This window comes from Callithrix jacchus, chromosome 3 (genome assembly GCF_049354715.1).
Source record: "Callithrix jacchus isolate 240 chromosome 3, calJac240_pri, whole genome shotgun sequence".
NCBI lineage: Eukaryota > Metazoa > Chordata > Mammalia > Primates > Cebidae > Callithrix > Callithrix jacchus.
The window spans coordinates 37,493,202-37,507,405 of record NC_133504.1 but is presented as its reverse complement, the minus strand read 5'-3'; the positions used below and the strand labels follow the sequence as shown (position 1 = coordinate 37,507,405).

The window sequence follows — 14,204 nt, the reverse complement described above, 5'->3', positions numbered from 1 at the left end:
AGATTCAAAATGGAGAGTCATGAACAGCATCAGATATATTGAAAGAAATTTAATAAAGCAAACTGGAAAGTGTCCATTGGATTTGACTAAGAGGGAGGAGGTCATCATTGGAATAGTTGGACTAGTTTGAATGTAAGAGTAACAAGCCAGCGAGAGTGGAGGAAAGGGATGCAGGCAGTCCACCCTTTGGATGGTAAAAGCATGAGAGAGACTGGTCAGAAGCTGGAGGGGACAAATGTTTTTGAAATACTTTTGTAAAACTTTAGGGTTACCAGACCATCTGTTATTTTTGGGCCCTCGCAAAACCCTACCTGCAGCAATGAGCAATTTTTTGCCATACTGTTAATTATTTGGGTGAATAGTACTGAACCATATTACTTTTCAGGATATTTTCTTAGTAGCAAGAGTAGAGTTACTGTTATTTTCATATTAACTTCTATTCAGGGTTTATAAATAGAAATAATAGTAATCTTTGTTTCTCATAACAAAAATAAAAATGAACTCTGATAAAACACTTGGCTCCTATATGACAATATTGTGTATAAAAGAGAAATCACAAACATTAATAATACTTTGGGGGGAATATAGGCAATCGCCATTATAAATTAAGATTGTAAGATGACCACTTGAAGCTTTGAGAAATAGTTTTAATTATTGATGACACTAATCAGATTAATAAACACTATTTTCTGTTTTATTGCATGTCACGTTCCATGTACTAACTTTGATTTTGGTTTCTTGCATGTAGTACACAAGACCAGCTTCTGATGTCAACATGTTGGGGGAAATGATGTTTGGCTCAGTTGCGATGAGTTACAAAGGCTCCACCTTAAAGATACACTATATCCGGTGAGTCTCCGCTTCCTATTCTACGAGTTTTGAGAAGTGCAATGGTGGTATTGACTCCTTAACTCATAAATGTATTTTTCCCTTCTCCTTCCTTTTTTTTTTTCCCCAGTTCTCCTCCACAACTGATGATTAGTAAAGTCTTCTCTGCTAGAATGGGCAGCTTCTGTGGAAGTACAAATAAGTAAGTGTAGGATTTTGCACTCTCATGCCATTTTTTTAAAGTGTGTATTTCTTGATAGAGTAATTCTTTAAGGGTCACAAGGCATTTTGAAATGAGAAGCAGAATAAGTCCAAATTAACAAAGATGTTTTAAAAGTGGCTACTGTCCTATAAACAGTAAGAAAAAACCTTTGACTTTATTAGGTGGCCCTAAAGAAAAATGAGTCATCTGTTACCCAGTGGCCAATTTTTAGTTTCTTGGAAAATAAAAAATAAAAAAAGGAAAAGGGCTGCATTAATGATCTTACTGTGTTTTCTGGTATTATTTTATCTTTTTTTAAAAAAAATCTTGGCATGGTGATTAATGCCTGGAATCCCAATACGCTGGGATTACAGTGGGAGGGTCACTTGAGCCTAGGAATTCAAAACAAGCCTGGGCAACATAGGGAGATCCTGTCTCTACAAATAATAATAATAAAAAATTAGCCGGGCATGGTGGTGCATGTCTGTGGTCCCAGCTACTTGGGAGGCTGAAAAGGGAGGATCACTTGAACCTGAGAGGTTGAGGCTGCAGTGAACAGTAATTGTGCCACTGTACTCCAGCCTGGATCACAAACCAAGACCCTATATCAAATTATTTCTGAAGGGTTAAAGTACATAATGAGTTTTTCCAGTCTGATAAGCACCTGTGTGGCCAGGTGGTTTGTTTGTGCTTGCCATCTATTCTGAGTGGTCGGTTTAGCCTTTGTGATTGATTGGTACTTGTAGCATGCAATATTTTTACTTTTTAAAAAACTCCTGACATTTTCCCTCTGATTTTACACTTCTGCATAATGAATTCTGAAATATCTAATAACTTAATCTCATTTTAGCATATTCATTCATATATCTTGAACTTTCAAGTAGAAATATTTCATATACTTCCTTTTTTAAAATAAAGCACCGGTTATACTTTGATAAATTTGAAAGAAAGGCTTGTTATAAACTAAAGGACGTTCTCGGGGGTCAAGTGAAAGCTGTTTTTTCTTATCCTGGGAAATTAAAAATACTTCTCTATATGTTTGAATACCATTGAGTGAGTCTTGGCTTACCCTTCAACAAAACAATTTGAGCATTTAACATTGGACTGTCATGACTTAAGCCAATATGAGGATTGTTATTTATTTCTTATGAGATTTGTTCTTAACTGACCCTTGAGATTGCCTGAGTATTTATTGAAATTTATTTTGAGTATTAATGAAAATTATTTTGGCTTCATTATGCTGTATTATTCTCAAAGTCTTTTTGTCATTGTTGTTTTTGTCAGTTCTACATACAGCAAGTCTTTATTTTAATTGTTAATAAACACAACAAATTATTAAAGTCTGCTTCCCTCATATTTTTATGAGTAATTTTTTTAGAAGTTGTGAAATGAAACTCCTATAAGAATTATAATTTGTTATATTTTATTCCTGAAAAAAGTTGCTGAATTGCTCATTGATATTAACCACAAGTAAAAGTTAATTTCATTTTGAGGGTTTATGTAAAATACTTGAAATGGATTGCAACCTGTTGAGTGTCAGTTGCTTAAGCAAAATGTAGAAATGAATAGCAGTATCCCAAGGGTCAGTCACTGAAGCAAAATTTGCAGTTTGTCTCGTTATATAATATGGAATTGTTAGAAGTACAGTTGTTTAGTTACATGGGTTCAGCTACCTCCAAAATAGCTTTTGTTTTCTTCCAACAAATTCACCTGAAGTTACAAGTTTAATTCCCTTTTGTAGATGTGAGACTTCATTTGTTTATTAAAAAAAAAGTATTGAGGGACTGATTAGTTGTTGTCTATATTTGGAAGTGTATTAGAAAACAGCTTTAGTAGCTTCTTGATATTTTTGTCCTCTTTCTCCTTCCCGCCCTCCCTGGATACAGCCTGCAAGACAGCTTTGAGTACATCAACCAAGATCCTAATATGGGAAAACTGAACACAAATCAGAATAGTTTGGGTCCTTGTCGTACTGCAAGTAACCTAGGTAAAATCAGACACACAAATTCTTTCTTTTTGAATACACTATTGTGGGTGTGTGTTTTGCTTTATTTGAGTTTTTTTTTTTTTTTTGCATTATCTTTAATCTATGTTTATTTTGTGTGTGTGTACTTTGTTTGCCCTCTTCTGTGTGTTTCTATCTCTAGGTCTGCTGCAAGCATGCAGCAGCAAACTGCTGCAAGGGGTAGCTGAAGGAGGACCTCTCCGGCTCACCCGGAGTGCTTCTTTCTTTGCAGGTTTGTGTGGAATGCTGAGTACAGTGTGACCCACACACATTAATAAATCCTGTGCAGGTTCTTAGGAAAAAAATCCTACTTGTGCCTCTCTAGAAATCCAAGGGGCTCTTGTGTTAGCAGATATTGGTTCCAAATGCGGCCAAATCCATGGTGTTTTGAAAATTCCACCAATGAACCTCTCTTGTAAATGTCTTCACTAATACTCTATGTGTAAGCTGATTTTAATCTGAAATGAGCCCTTAGTATTTCTAAGAGGATTTTTTTTTCTGGTTTTTCTGGGCCTCTTCTGCTACTATGAACTGTTTCCCTTTGCCTTGGCGTCTTTTATCCATTTATTCAACTGCATCCTTACCTGCACGGAGTTTCTTTAAAAGTCACGCTAATAAGAGCATGGAAGACTTCTCTGTCTCTTTCTCATTTAAGTAGTGTAAATACAATTTCTAGGTTATTTACAGGTGTAGTCATCTTGGTGTCTCTGAGATTTAACTTGTCTTGGCATGATTAACTTGTGGGGAACCTCCATTACTAACATTTAAAGTTGTGAGTATAGCAAATGGTATTTTTCTTTCTTTTCTTTGTGGCCTGAAATATGCTAAGCACCATAGTTAGCTGATACCCTAATGAAATTGACATCCTCCCACCTACTTAGAGTGAGGATAACACATTTAAATCTCTTTACAATTGTGAAAATAAACATGCTTCAAAAACAGCTGGCAGGTGTAATAATCGGGCAGAGCACTGAGCTGCTTGTCCATTGTAGAACTTCACTACAGCAGCATCACATCTGCCTTCTAGCCCAGCAAGTGTACAGCTTAGGCCAATCTGAAGCATTCCTAGAAGTCCATAATACTTCACAGTGTTTTCCAAAATTCATGCCAGGACATGAGTTTTTCTAAGTAACTCTACAATAATATTGTGTATGGGTGTATATGGAAAGAAATGGAGGAAGAAATATTTGAAAACGAACATAAATGTTTTCTATCTGCCAAGAGAGTGGGTTATAAACAGAGAAACATTTTTCGAATTTATGAAATGGTTTTCAAGTATTTCTCTTCCCTAAGTCGCCTACAGTTACTACAAAAACTGATTATAAAGCATTTTGAAAATACATTGCTATGTAAATACTACTACTAAAAAAAACTACCTGAAAATGTTTGTTCATTGCATCAACTGCAGAAATCATTTATTATTCAGATAATTTATTATTCAAATCATAATTCGTTCATTTGTTTTTAAGAGTTGAACATCACTCAAAAAAGTTCGTGTGTTACAATTGAATACAGGCAGATGGTTACTTGCTTCTCTTTTCTTCTCACCATCTTTTTATATATGTAATTTTGCTTTCTATTTAGTCTCTATTATAAGCTTATGCCAATCATCAGTAGCAGTAGCCTTCTTTGAAATGTAAAAATTACTGCACTTGTTTTACAAACTTTAACTCTGAACAGCCCGATAACATGATTTCCTTGTTCCTTTATCTCAGCACACAGCACACCAGTTGATATGCCAAGCAGAGGACAGAATGAAGACAGGGACAGTGGCATTGCTCGATCAGGTACTTGTACTCTGCTTATTGGTTTAACTAACAGTGACCTATCACAATGGTGGGCAGTTGGGAAAGTAGAAGACAGGTAGATAACCCTCCTCCTGTTCTTTTTCCTTCCTAAGATAGTCTGACATATCTAAAGATCTGAAACTTTAATGTACAGCATCTGTAAATGATTGTGCAACATAAGCTGTTTTTTTCTAACACTCGAATTCATGAGACTAATGTTTGTTAAGAAGTTGCTTTCCAGAGTGCTTCCTTGAGCCATTTGTACTAGTAATGTGCTTGCTCGACTACTGAGTATAAAATCAGAGGAAGAGAAGAGTTTGTGGAAGTAAATCTGTCTGTGACAGTGGGAGGGCTGGCCAGCTGACCTGGTCACTGTTTCTTTTCTTCTCTTCTAGAGACATGCTGATCTAGATTTTATTGGGTAGCCTTCTCTTCTAGCTTCATGGCCTAAACTTTTCTATTGCTGCTTATAAGATCTCTTGGTTTTACCTTTTGTATATGACTGCTTTTGAGTTTTGACTTCTTGACAAATCTGAGAAGGGTGATTAGTGAGTGAAATTCAAAGACTTGGAAGTGTGTGGTGCTCTGCCTGATCCATACACATCATACAGGCAAGCCCGTACCTTCCAGGAGACTAGGAGCACTGTGCTCTTGTGATACATGACACCTTTGACAAATGGGCCAGCTAGCCAGTGCTCAGACTGGATCCAGGCCTCACATGCTGTTCTTCTTGGCCTTTCACTCATTTCTCTGTCCAGCCCCTCCCCTTAGACACTATTCAAAGGTCCCTGTGCTCCCGTGTAGTCTCATAGCCTTTTATCCCACTCTGTGCAACTCTGCTCTTGCGTTACTAAATGAAAAGTGATTTGTTACTGAGTCCCTGGTTTGTTTTACATATGTTACGTAATGTAAAGTATATAGCATTTTATTTGTGGCTAAAATTGATGTGTTTTGGTGTTTATAATCTTTTCTGTAAAGTTGGGCTGGGAACCTTAGGTCAGAAACTCTCATAGATCAGGCCCAGCACAGTGGCTAATGCCTGTAATCTGAGCACTTTGGGAGGCCAAGGTGAGCAGATCACTTGAGGTCAGGAGTTTGAGACCAGTCTGACCAACATGGTGAAAGCCCATCTCTACTAAAAAAAAAAAAAAAATTAGCCAGGTGTGGTAACACTTACCTGTAGTCCCAGCTACTCATGAGGCTGAGGCATGAGAATCACTTGTACCCAGGAAGCTGAGGTTGCAGTGATCCGAGATTGCGCAACTGTACTCCAGGCTGGGCGACAAAGACTTCATCTCAAAAAAAACAGAGAGACTCATCGATCAGAACTGTATCATTTTTACTTATAGACCCCTTGTACAACATAAAATCTGAGAAGGTAAAGGACAACATATGAAACTCTAAGTGAACTGGTTTAGTTTTGTTTCTGTTTAACAGTGCTCAAGATAACTCCTCCAGTTTTTGTGGGACACTGTCAGATAAGTGAGTTGTGTCAGTTACTCAAGGACATTGAGCATGTGTTACAGAGCTTAGTGTTTCAAGGCTGGGCTCCTGCCTTTGGAACCACCCGCAACCTAGCCCCCAGCAGGACCGGCAGTAGGGCTTTGTTATGGTTGACTTTCTAGTCAAGGTGTGGGCTTCAGCATTAGCTGCAGAGTGGAAGCACAGCCCTAGAACCAAGGTCACTCTTAGTGAAGATGGCTGCCTTAGTGGGTGCCGGAGTTTAACATATTTGCCTCTGTGTGGCAAGAGCTCTTTAGCTCTCTGTGAAAGAAAGAAAGATGAAAAACAGGCCAAGCGCAGTGGCTCACATCTGTAATCCCAGCACTTTGGGAGGCCGAGGCAGGCAGATCACCTGAGATCGGGAGTTCGAGACCAGCCTGACCAATATGGAGAAACCCCGTCTCTACTAAAAATACAAAATTAGCCAGGTGTGGTGGCGCATGCTTGTAATCCCAGCTAGTAGGGAGGCTGAGGCAGGAGAATCACTTGAGCCTGGGAGGCAGAGGTTGCAGTGAGCCAAGATCATGCCATTGTACTCTAGCCTGGGCAATAAGAGCAAAACTCCATCTTAAAAAAGGAAAAAAGAAAGAAAGAAATATGAGAACCATTCTACTGAGGCCCGTTCTGAAAACCAGCATCACAGTTTCTATACAGCTGTAACCTTATTTATTTGTTTATGCCCTTTTTTGTTGTGGAAAAAAGATTCAGGGAATTTGAGAGAACTAATAACAAACATTGTTAGGAGGATGTTTGGATTTTCCTAGGTAACTTTCAGTTTATAATGTAGTTCATATAAATGGCTCATGTTGTACAGGTTGAAATCTTACTTGTTTTCTATTCAGATTCTAAATTTCTCCTGAAACTACTTTTCCTTGCTCTTTTAGAAACAGCAAAGTTGGGAAGCCAGGTTCAATTTAAAGTAGAAAGTCAGATTACAAGTAAAGATTCAGCCAGATCTGAATGCTTTCTCACAGTCCATGAGAGGAACTGGGACTGACCAGATTGGAGGGAGTGGGAGATAGGCCTTGATACCATTGTGAATTTTGGAAGTTGGAGAAGACTGGCTTTTCTTGGTAGTTTGACTTCTATTCTGGGCAGTCTTTACTTCCAGCATCCAGCTCTCCTGTTGGGAGGAAGGGAGCACAGGTGGTGGAGAGGGCTACAAATGGCCCTGTGTAGCATTCTGCTCTCTGTGCTATCATGGTAGATGTGTTTACCTTCAGATATCATACCTGGGAGCAGTTCTGAAGTGATGGAGTCCGTGTCAAGACTAGTGTGAGCTTTACACCTGTGGTGGCATTTAACACTCTGTTAATGTAAGAACTCTTTATGTTCACACTGTGGTTTGTTCTCTAAGGTTTCTCTCCTTGTACCCACCTAAAGTTTTGTAGGGACAAAGGCCCAAGTTCTGAAACAGCAGGGACTCAGAGTTAGGTTAGCAGTAGAAGACGTAGCGAAATTAAAGACATAAAGATATTATTTATTCTCTTTTAGGCCTTTTTTATTTTTTTCTGGCTCTGTTGCCCAGGCCGGAGTGCAGTGGCACAATCTTGGCTCACTGTAACCTCTGACCCGCAGACTTAAGCCATCCTCCTACCTCAGCCTCCCAAGTAGCTGGGACTACAGTTACACGCCACCACACCTGTCTAATTTTTGTATTTGTGCTAGAGCTGGGGTTTTACCATGTTGCCCAGGCTGGTCTGGAATTCATGAGCTCAAGCAATCCACCCGCCTTGGCCTCTCAAAGTGCTGAGATTATAGGTGTGAGCTATCATGCCATAGTAGTGTAATGAGATTTTTCTTAAAGAAAAATTGAGAAGGTAGTACAAGAGTTCCCATATAACCTGCACTCAGTTTACCCTATTATTAACATCTTATATCAGTATGATATATTAGTTACAATGAATGAACCAATACTGATGCATTATTACTGTTAGCTAAAGTCCACAGTTTTTAAATGTCCTTAGTTTTTTACCTAATGGGCTTTTCTGGTTCTGGGACATTAGCCTTAGTTGTCATGTTCTTCAGGCTTCTCTTAGCTGTGGCGGTGTCTCAGATTTTCTTTGTTTTTTTGGTAATCTTGAGGAGTTTCAGTTAGGTATTTTGTAAAATGCCCCATTATTAGAATTTGTTTAATTTTTTTTTCATGATTACACTGAGGTTATGGGTTTGGGGAAGGAAGATCACAGAAGTAAAGTGCATTTTCATCACATCCTATCAAGGGTATATGCTACCAACATGATTTATGACAGTTAATATTGGCCTTGATTACTTGACTGAGGTAGTGTTTGTCAGTTTCTCCACTCTCCACTGTAAGTTACTCTTTATTTCCTCCTCTCCACACTGTGTACTTTGGAAAGAAGTCACTATGCTTAGCCCACGCCAAAGGGGTAGGGAATTATGCTGCCCCTCTTTGGGAACAGAGTATCTACATAAATTATTTGGACTTCTTCTGCATGGGAGATATGTCTCTTCTCCCATTTATTTGTTCACTCATTATACTACCATGGACTCAAAGATACTTATTTTTCACTTTGGACTATAAACCAATACTACTTCATTTCTTTTTTTTGGTTTGTTTGTTTGAGACACTCTTGCTTTCTCCTAGGCTGGAGTGCACTGGTGTGATCATAGCTCACTGCACCACTGCAGCATTGAACTCCTGGGCACAAGGGATCCTCCCTCCTCAGCCCCCTGAATAGCTGGGACTACAGTCATGCAACACCACACCCAGCAACAACTTTTTTTTCCTTTTATGAAGAAACTAGGCCCCGCTGTGTTGTCCAGGCTGCTCTCAAACTCCCGGGCTCAAGCCGTTCTCCCACCTCAGCCTCCCGAAATATTGGGGTAACAGGCATAAGTCACAGTGCCCCACCACTTCATTTCTTTTGTTGCTAAATCGTTTCAGTTTTGGCCATTGGGAACTCTCTCAGCAGGCTCCTATGCTGCTTTAACATACCTCTATCTGTGAGGGGTTGGGGTGCATATTTTGAGCACCTCCTTACTTGCTGGCATGACGAGTGTTCCAGAGTCAACTTGTGTGTTTCCTACCCCCATCCTACAATTAGCCATTTCTACACCCATAGACTGTCTTTGGAAAAACAGCACAAGCTGGAGCAGATATGGAGGGGAGTGCATCCTCATTGTATTTCCTTTTCGATATTTTGAATATGTCTTCTTTACATTTACAAATCCAAAACATAGGGGTTATTCTAGTGGTTCCCGTTCGAGATTTTCATGTAGGGTCTTGGGAGAGAAGAGGGGTGGGTTTCAGTCATCCTAGGAGGTTGCATTGACAAAGTTTGGTGATTAATGGGACACAGGATATGGGGGAGGAAGGAGGAACCAAGGATGCCTCTCCAGTTTCTAACCTGAAAAAGCAAGTGGAAGGTGGACATTAGCTAGTACAGGGAAAGCAGGAGGCCCCATTCAGGGCAGACGGATATTGAGATAATTTTTTAGCTACAGAGATTGGGATACATTTTTACCTTGAAGTGTCTACAAGTTCTCCAGGTGTTTGCAGTCAGCTGTAATTTAGAAATGGGAAACTGGGCCAGGTGCGGTGGCTCACGTCTAATCCCAGCACTTTGGGAGGTCAGGTGGGTGGATCACAGGGTCAGGAGTTTGAGAACAGCCTGGCCAATATGGTGATACCCCATCTCTACTGAAAATACAAAAATTAGCCAGGCGTGCTGGAATACTCTCAGCTACTCGGGAGTCTGAGGCAGAAGAATCGCTTGAACCCGGGAGGCAGAGGTTTCAGTGAGCCGAGATTGTGCCATTACCACTCCAGCCTGGGCAACAGAGCGAGACCCCATCTCAAAAGAAAAGAAAAAGAAATAGGAAACTGGCTCTAGTGAGGTGGATTTGAGCAGAAGCTAAAATTTGTTTTTTTGTTTCTTTTGAGACAAGGTCTCGCCTTGTCGCCCAGGCTGAAGTGCAGTGGCACAATCTTGGCTCACTGCAGCTTCCACCTCCCAGGTCCAAGCGATTCTCCTGCCTTACCCTCCAAAGTAGCTGGCATCACAAGCACACACCACCATGCCCAGCTAATTTTTGTATTTTCAGTAGAAACAGGATTTTGCCATGTTGGCCAGGCTGGTCTCGAACTCCCAACCTCAGGTGATCCACCCACCTTGGCCTCCCAAAGTGCTGGGATTACAGGCGTGAGCCACCATGCCCGGCCAGAAGCTAAAATTTGGAAGTCTTGAGTACATGAGTAGAGTAAGGTTCAGAGGGCTGGGAGTGAGACCAGTGTCATCAAGCCTTGTCTATTGTCCTGAATTCAGCTTTAGATTCTCCTTCAACAAGATGTTCATATCATTGATGAGAGAAATACTTTTTCCATTCTGCCTGCCACTGCATTTCCTCTGTTCTTAAAAGTGGTAAAATAAACAAAGTCAGTATAAGGAAAACTTATAATATGTACTTTTAAACATTTTTATTTAAATGCTTTGAAATGAACTTTCAGGGTAAGAATACACATTATCATAATGTTCAAATAAGATGTGATTTGGTCACTGCAGATACAGGATGTACAACCACCCAAAATTTGGTTTAGATGTCAAGACTGATGACTCTACATTCACACACCAAGAGGATATGAAAGGGCTTATTACTCACATAATGAGGCTCTCCTGAGGAGAGAACAGGGTGGGCTTCTCGAGCTGGCTGGAGAATGTCCTGAGAGAATGGGGCGGGGGATTAGACTGGGACTTTTATGGTGGTTGCAGGGTAAGGCTGGGGTGAAGGTTCCTGCATATCATTTGAAATTCTCACTGGCACCAAAGGAGAGAGCACCTGAGCTTTCTCATCAGTTTGCCCAGGTGTGGAGCAGAAAGAGAAGAGGGAGAAGAGGGTAAAGCTATCAGAAATAAGTCAGATTCTTTATTACAATGTGGGCCACCATTGAGTAATGAAGGATGACATCCCAATTTTACTTGAACCCTTCACGGACTGAACTGATAGCATGCTTTGTAGAGAGTAGCAAGAGCAAAGGAGGTACTGTTTTTGTTTGTTCTTTGTATGGGGGAAAGATGACCTTGCACAATTCCATACAGGCAACTGCTTGAGCTGCACTTATCTGAGTCCCGGCAGTATGACTTGATCCTCCCAGAACACTTGCCTACCTCCCCTGGGAGGCTATCATGGTAGTTTCTCATCAACTCCAGAGTTCTGATGAGGTATGGGACTTTCTGCCCTGCCTGCCTCAGACTAGAGCCTCAGTATATAAAAGCACTTAGTTAGCTGCAGTCTAGAACTGACTCCCCAGCAGTGGGATATCCCATAACTTGCCTCGTAGGCCTTTGGCCCCTTTTGTCTTGGTGTTACCCTTTTTTGCATGTGGGGCAAGGATCACTGGAAGCTGGCTCCTTTGGCTTATTCTTCTTTTCACTGTCTATGTAAGTAATAAATTATCCAAATCTAAAAATGCCTGGTCGTATCTTCACCATTGAATCTTGGTCTTGGTCTTAACCTTACTTTGCCTTGTCTTCATATATGTGAGCTTGATGATCTGTAGTGTGGCTCAGTTTCTTATTTCTTCATACTTCTCCTATTTCAGGCACTTGGTATTTTCCTGGCATGGATATTTATCTTTTTCATTTCCACAAATTTGTTGACTCTTTTGCTTTAGCTTTTTTCTTTCTAAATTTGCATACTTATATACCTGTTAAAGAAAAATTAGAAAGTAATGCAGATAGCAACAAAAACTATAAGAGAAAAAGGAATAAATCTAAGAAAAAAATGTGTGATACTGCTATGGGGAAATTGTAAAAAATATTAAGACCTAAATAAATGGAGCAATAAATCAAATTTTGCAAATTAATCTATAAATTCAGTGTAACTTGAATTAAAATCCTTTGTGAAGTCAGACTAAATAACTTTTACTTAAATGGAATAATAAAGGACCACATTTTTATGCCCTTCATAAGTCTTTTGTAGACACTTCTTTCTTAGAGCCCAAACTGTGGATAAAAGACATAGGATATGAGAATAATTTGGCATGTAAATGCAGAGAGTGAGTGGTTACCAAGGTGGCTAGCGTTTATACCTTAGATAAATTTAAATTTAAGGCATTTTACCATACAGCATATATCCACATAACTTGTACACCTTATAAATTTTTTTTAATCCTATATACTTTTTTTAGAAATTTATACAAGTTTTCTAAAAAGGAAAAATTTTTTAATGTTTTGAAATCCAGGTGATAAGAACATTGGCTTTTTATTAAAGTGTCTTTATAGGAATTTTACTAAAACTTTAAAGTACCTGTTTAGCTTTTGTGGCCTTTAAAGTCCTAAAATCATTTTGTGATTTGGGAACTAAAAGGTATTCCTTATAATTTGATTTTCCTATTAAGTTAACAGGTTTGGTTTATTTTAAATGAAATTTTCCTGCTAGACAGTAACAGCAATTCTACCCATTTACCTTTTAAACACTCCTGTGTTTGTGTGTTGAGAAATATAATTGCTAAACTTTAAGGAACCTTATATTTTTTCCAGTGTTTCAAGCTAAAACTTGAAGATAGGTAGTGTCATATTACAGTAAACAAAGATTATATTTTGTTTTGGATGTAATGCTTCCTGTGTCAAACAGATATAAAAAGTGCTCAGATTCAGAGCCATGCTATCACTTAAATCATCCAAAACATTATTTTTAATGAACACAGGGGAAAAAAGAAAATCTAAATGCTGTATATACTGCTTTGGCCACAGGAAACTTTTAACAAATTCAGCATTTGAATTCTGTCTAGAAATTTGTTTCTCTAATGCTTAATTTCTGTCACATTTGATTGAGATGGACATCGCTGTCATCCTTCACATAGCTCATTCTTCATTTAGCAGCATTTCTTGAGCATCTCACGTGGCAGACATTTCTTCTAGGTTATGTGAATAGATCAGTGATCAAATGGATGTTATCCCTCATCTCATAGATTTTATATTCAATAAAGGAGAGACAGATAATAGACAATAAAATGTAGGCAAAAGGAACCTTTTTTACCACTGAGGAAAAGAAAACTTATGGAAGCTAAGACTTCAATGCCGGTAGGGACCAGCTATGTAAAGATCACAACAAAGAGCATCTTAGGTGTGGGAAAGGCTAGTGCAAAGATGTATCATGGGGATGAGAGAGTGGCGCAGAATGAACCTGGAGAGAAAATAAGGGGTGCGATCGCACTGATACATTTTTTTATTTTGATGGGATTGTTTCCACGTATATTTGGATGGGTGGCTGCTGAAGATACAGAAGAGTTAGGAGTTCTCTGCAGCATCCTTTTCCTAGATGTCTCCTTGCAAATGGAAATGCCTGGCAGAGCACAGATCTGCTGTTCTAGGATCCTGCCCTGATAATTTGCTGTAGCCCTATTTCCTGCACAAAGTCTGAGGGTGCTCCTGTTTGGAACTATAATCACATTTCTCAGCATAGCAAATAAGCCAACCTCAAAACTTTTTCCTTTGAAGAAATCGGAGCTGTTTCTAAGTGCTTGATTTTTGCACTTTCTTTCTAGACTTACTACATTCTGTGGTAATATTATTAAATCCTTGAAGACTTTTGTCTTTCTTCTCCCTCAGAGTATGAGCTCCATGAGGGCAGAAACCCACCCAACCTTTCTGTTCCCAGCAGCTTGTATAGTACCGAGCATATACTAGATGCTCAATGAATATTTAAATGAGGGGAGAAAATAAGCCCATCCATATATATGTAGGGGTATGCATGGATTTTTTTGTAATTATTGATATTATCTGGTTCTTTTCATATAGAATGTCTGAGATATCTTCTCTTTGGGCCTTTTCCATAGGTGGCTTTTGTTGGCATTTGAGTCTCAGTTGAGATGACCCATTTTCATAAAGATATTCTCTGAACACTGATTAAAGAA

General features: G+C 39.2%; 2 protein-coding genes across 19 annotated transcripts in view; one reads left to right on the top strand and one right to left on the bottom strand.

The window, feature by feature from the left end:
• The window catches only part of FNIP2 (folliculin interacting protein 2), a 146,496-nt gene that overhangs the window by 73,879 nt on the left and 58,413 nt on the right, over window positions 1–14,204 (top strand). For 11 of the 18 annotated variants that reach the window (XR_013532838.1, XR_013532837.1, XR_013532839.1 and 8 more), the window contains 5 exons: window positions 749–849; window positions 959–1,030; window positions 2,917–3,017; window positions 3,178–3,267; window positions 4,751–4,822. Coding sequence is in view for 13 of the 18 variants with exons in the window: in XM_035292781.3 (XP_035148672.3) it covers window positions 749–849; window positions 959–1,030; window positions 2,917–3,017; window positions 3,178–3,267; window positions 4,751–4,822 (436 nt within the window). In the remaining 5 variants the exon portion in view is untranslated. The remainder of the gene's footprint in view (window positions 1–748; window positions 850–958; window positions 1,031–2,916; window positions 3,018–3,177; window positions 3,268–4,750; window positions 4,823–14,204) is intronic. The other 7 variants (XR_013532841.1, XR_013532840.1, XM_035292783.3 and 4 more) reach the window with 1 other exon arrangement.
• SPMIP2 (sperm microtubule inner protein 2) overlaps window positions 11,767–14,204 on the bottom strand; it is a 181,868-nt gene continuing 179,430 nt past the window's right edge. The window contains exon 5 of the mRNA XM_054252847.2: window positions 11,767–11,993. Coding sequence (XP_054108822.1) covers window positions 11,880–11,993 — 114 coding nt within the window. The 3' untranslated portion in view covers window positions 11,767–11,879. The remainder of the gene's footprint in view (window positions 11,994–14,204) is intronic.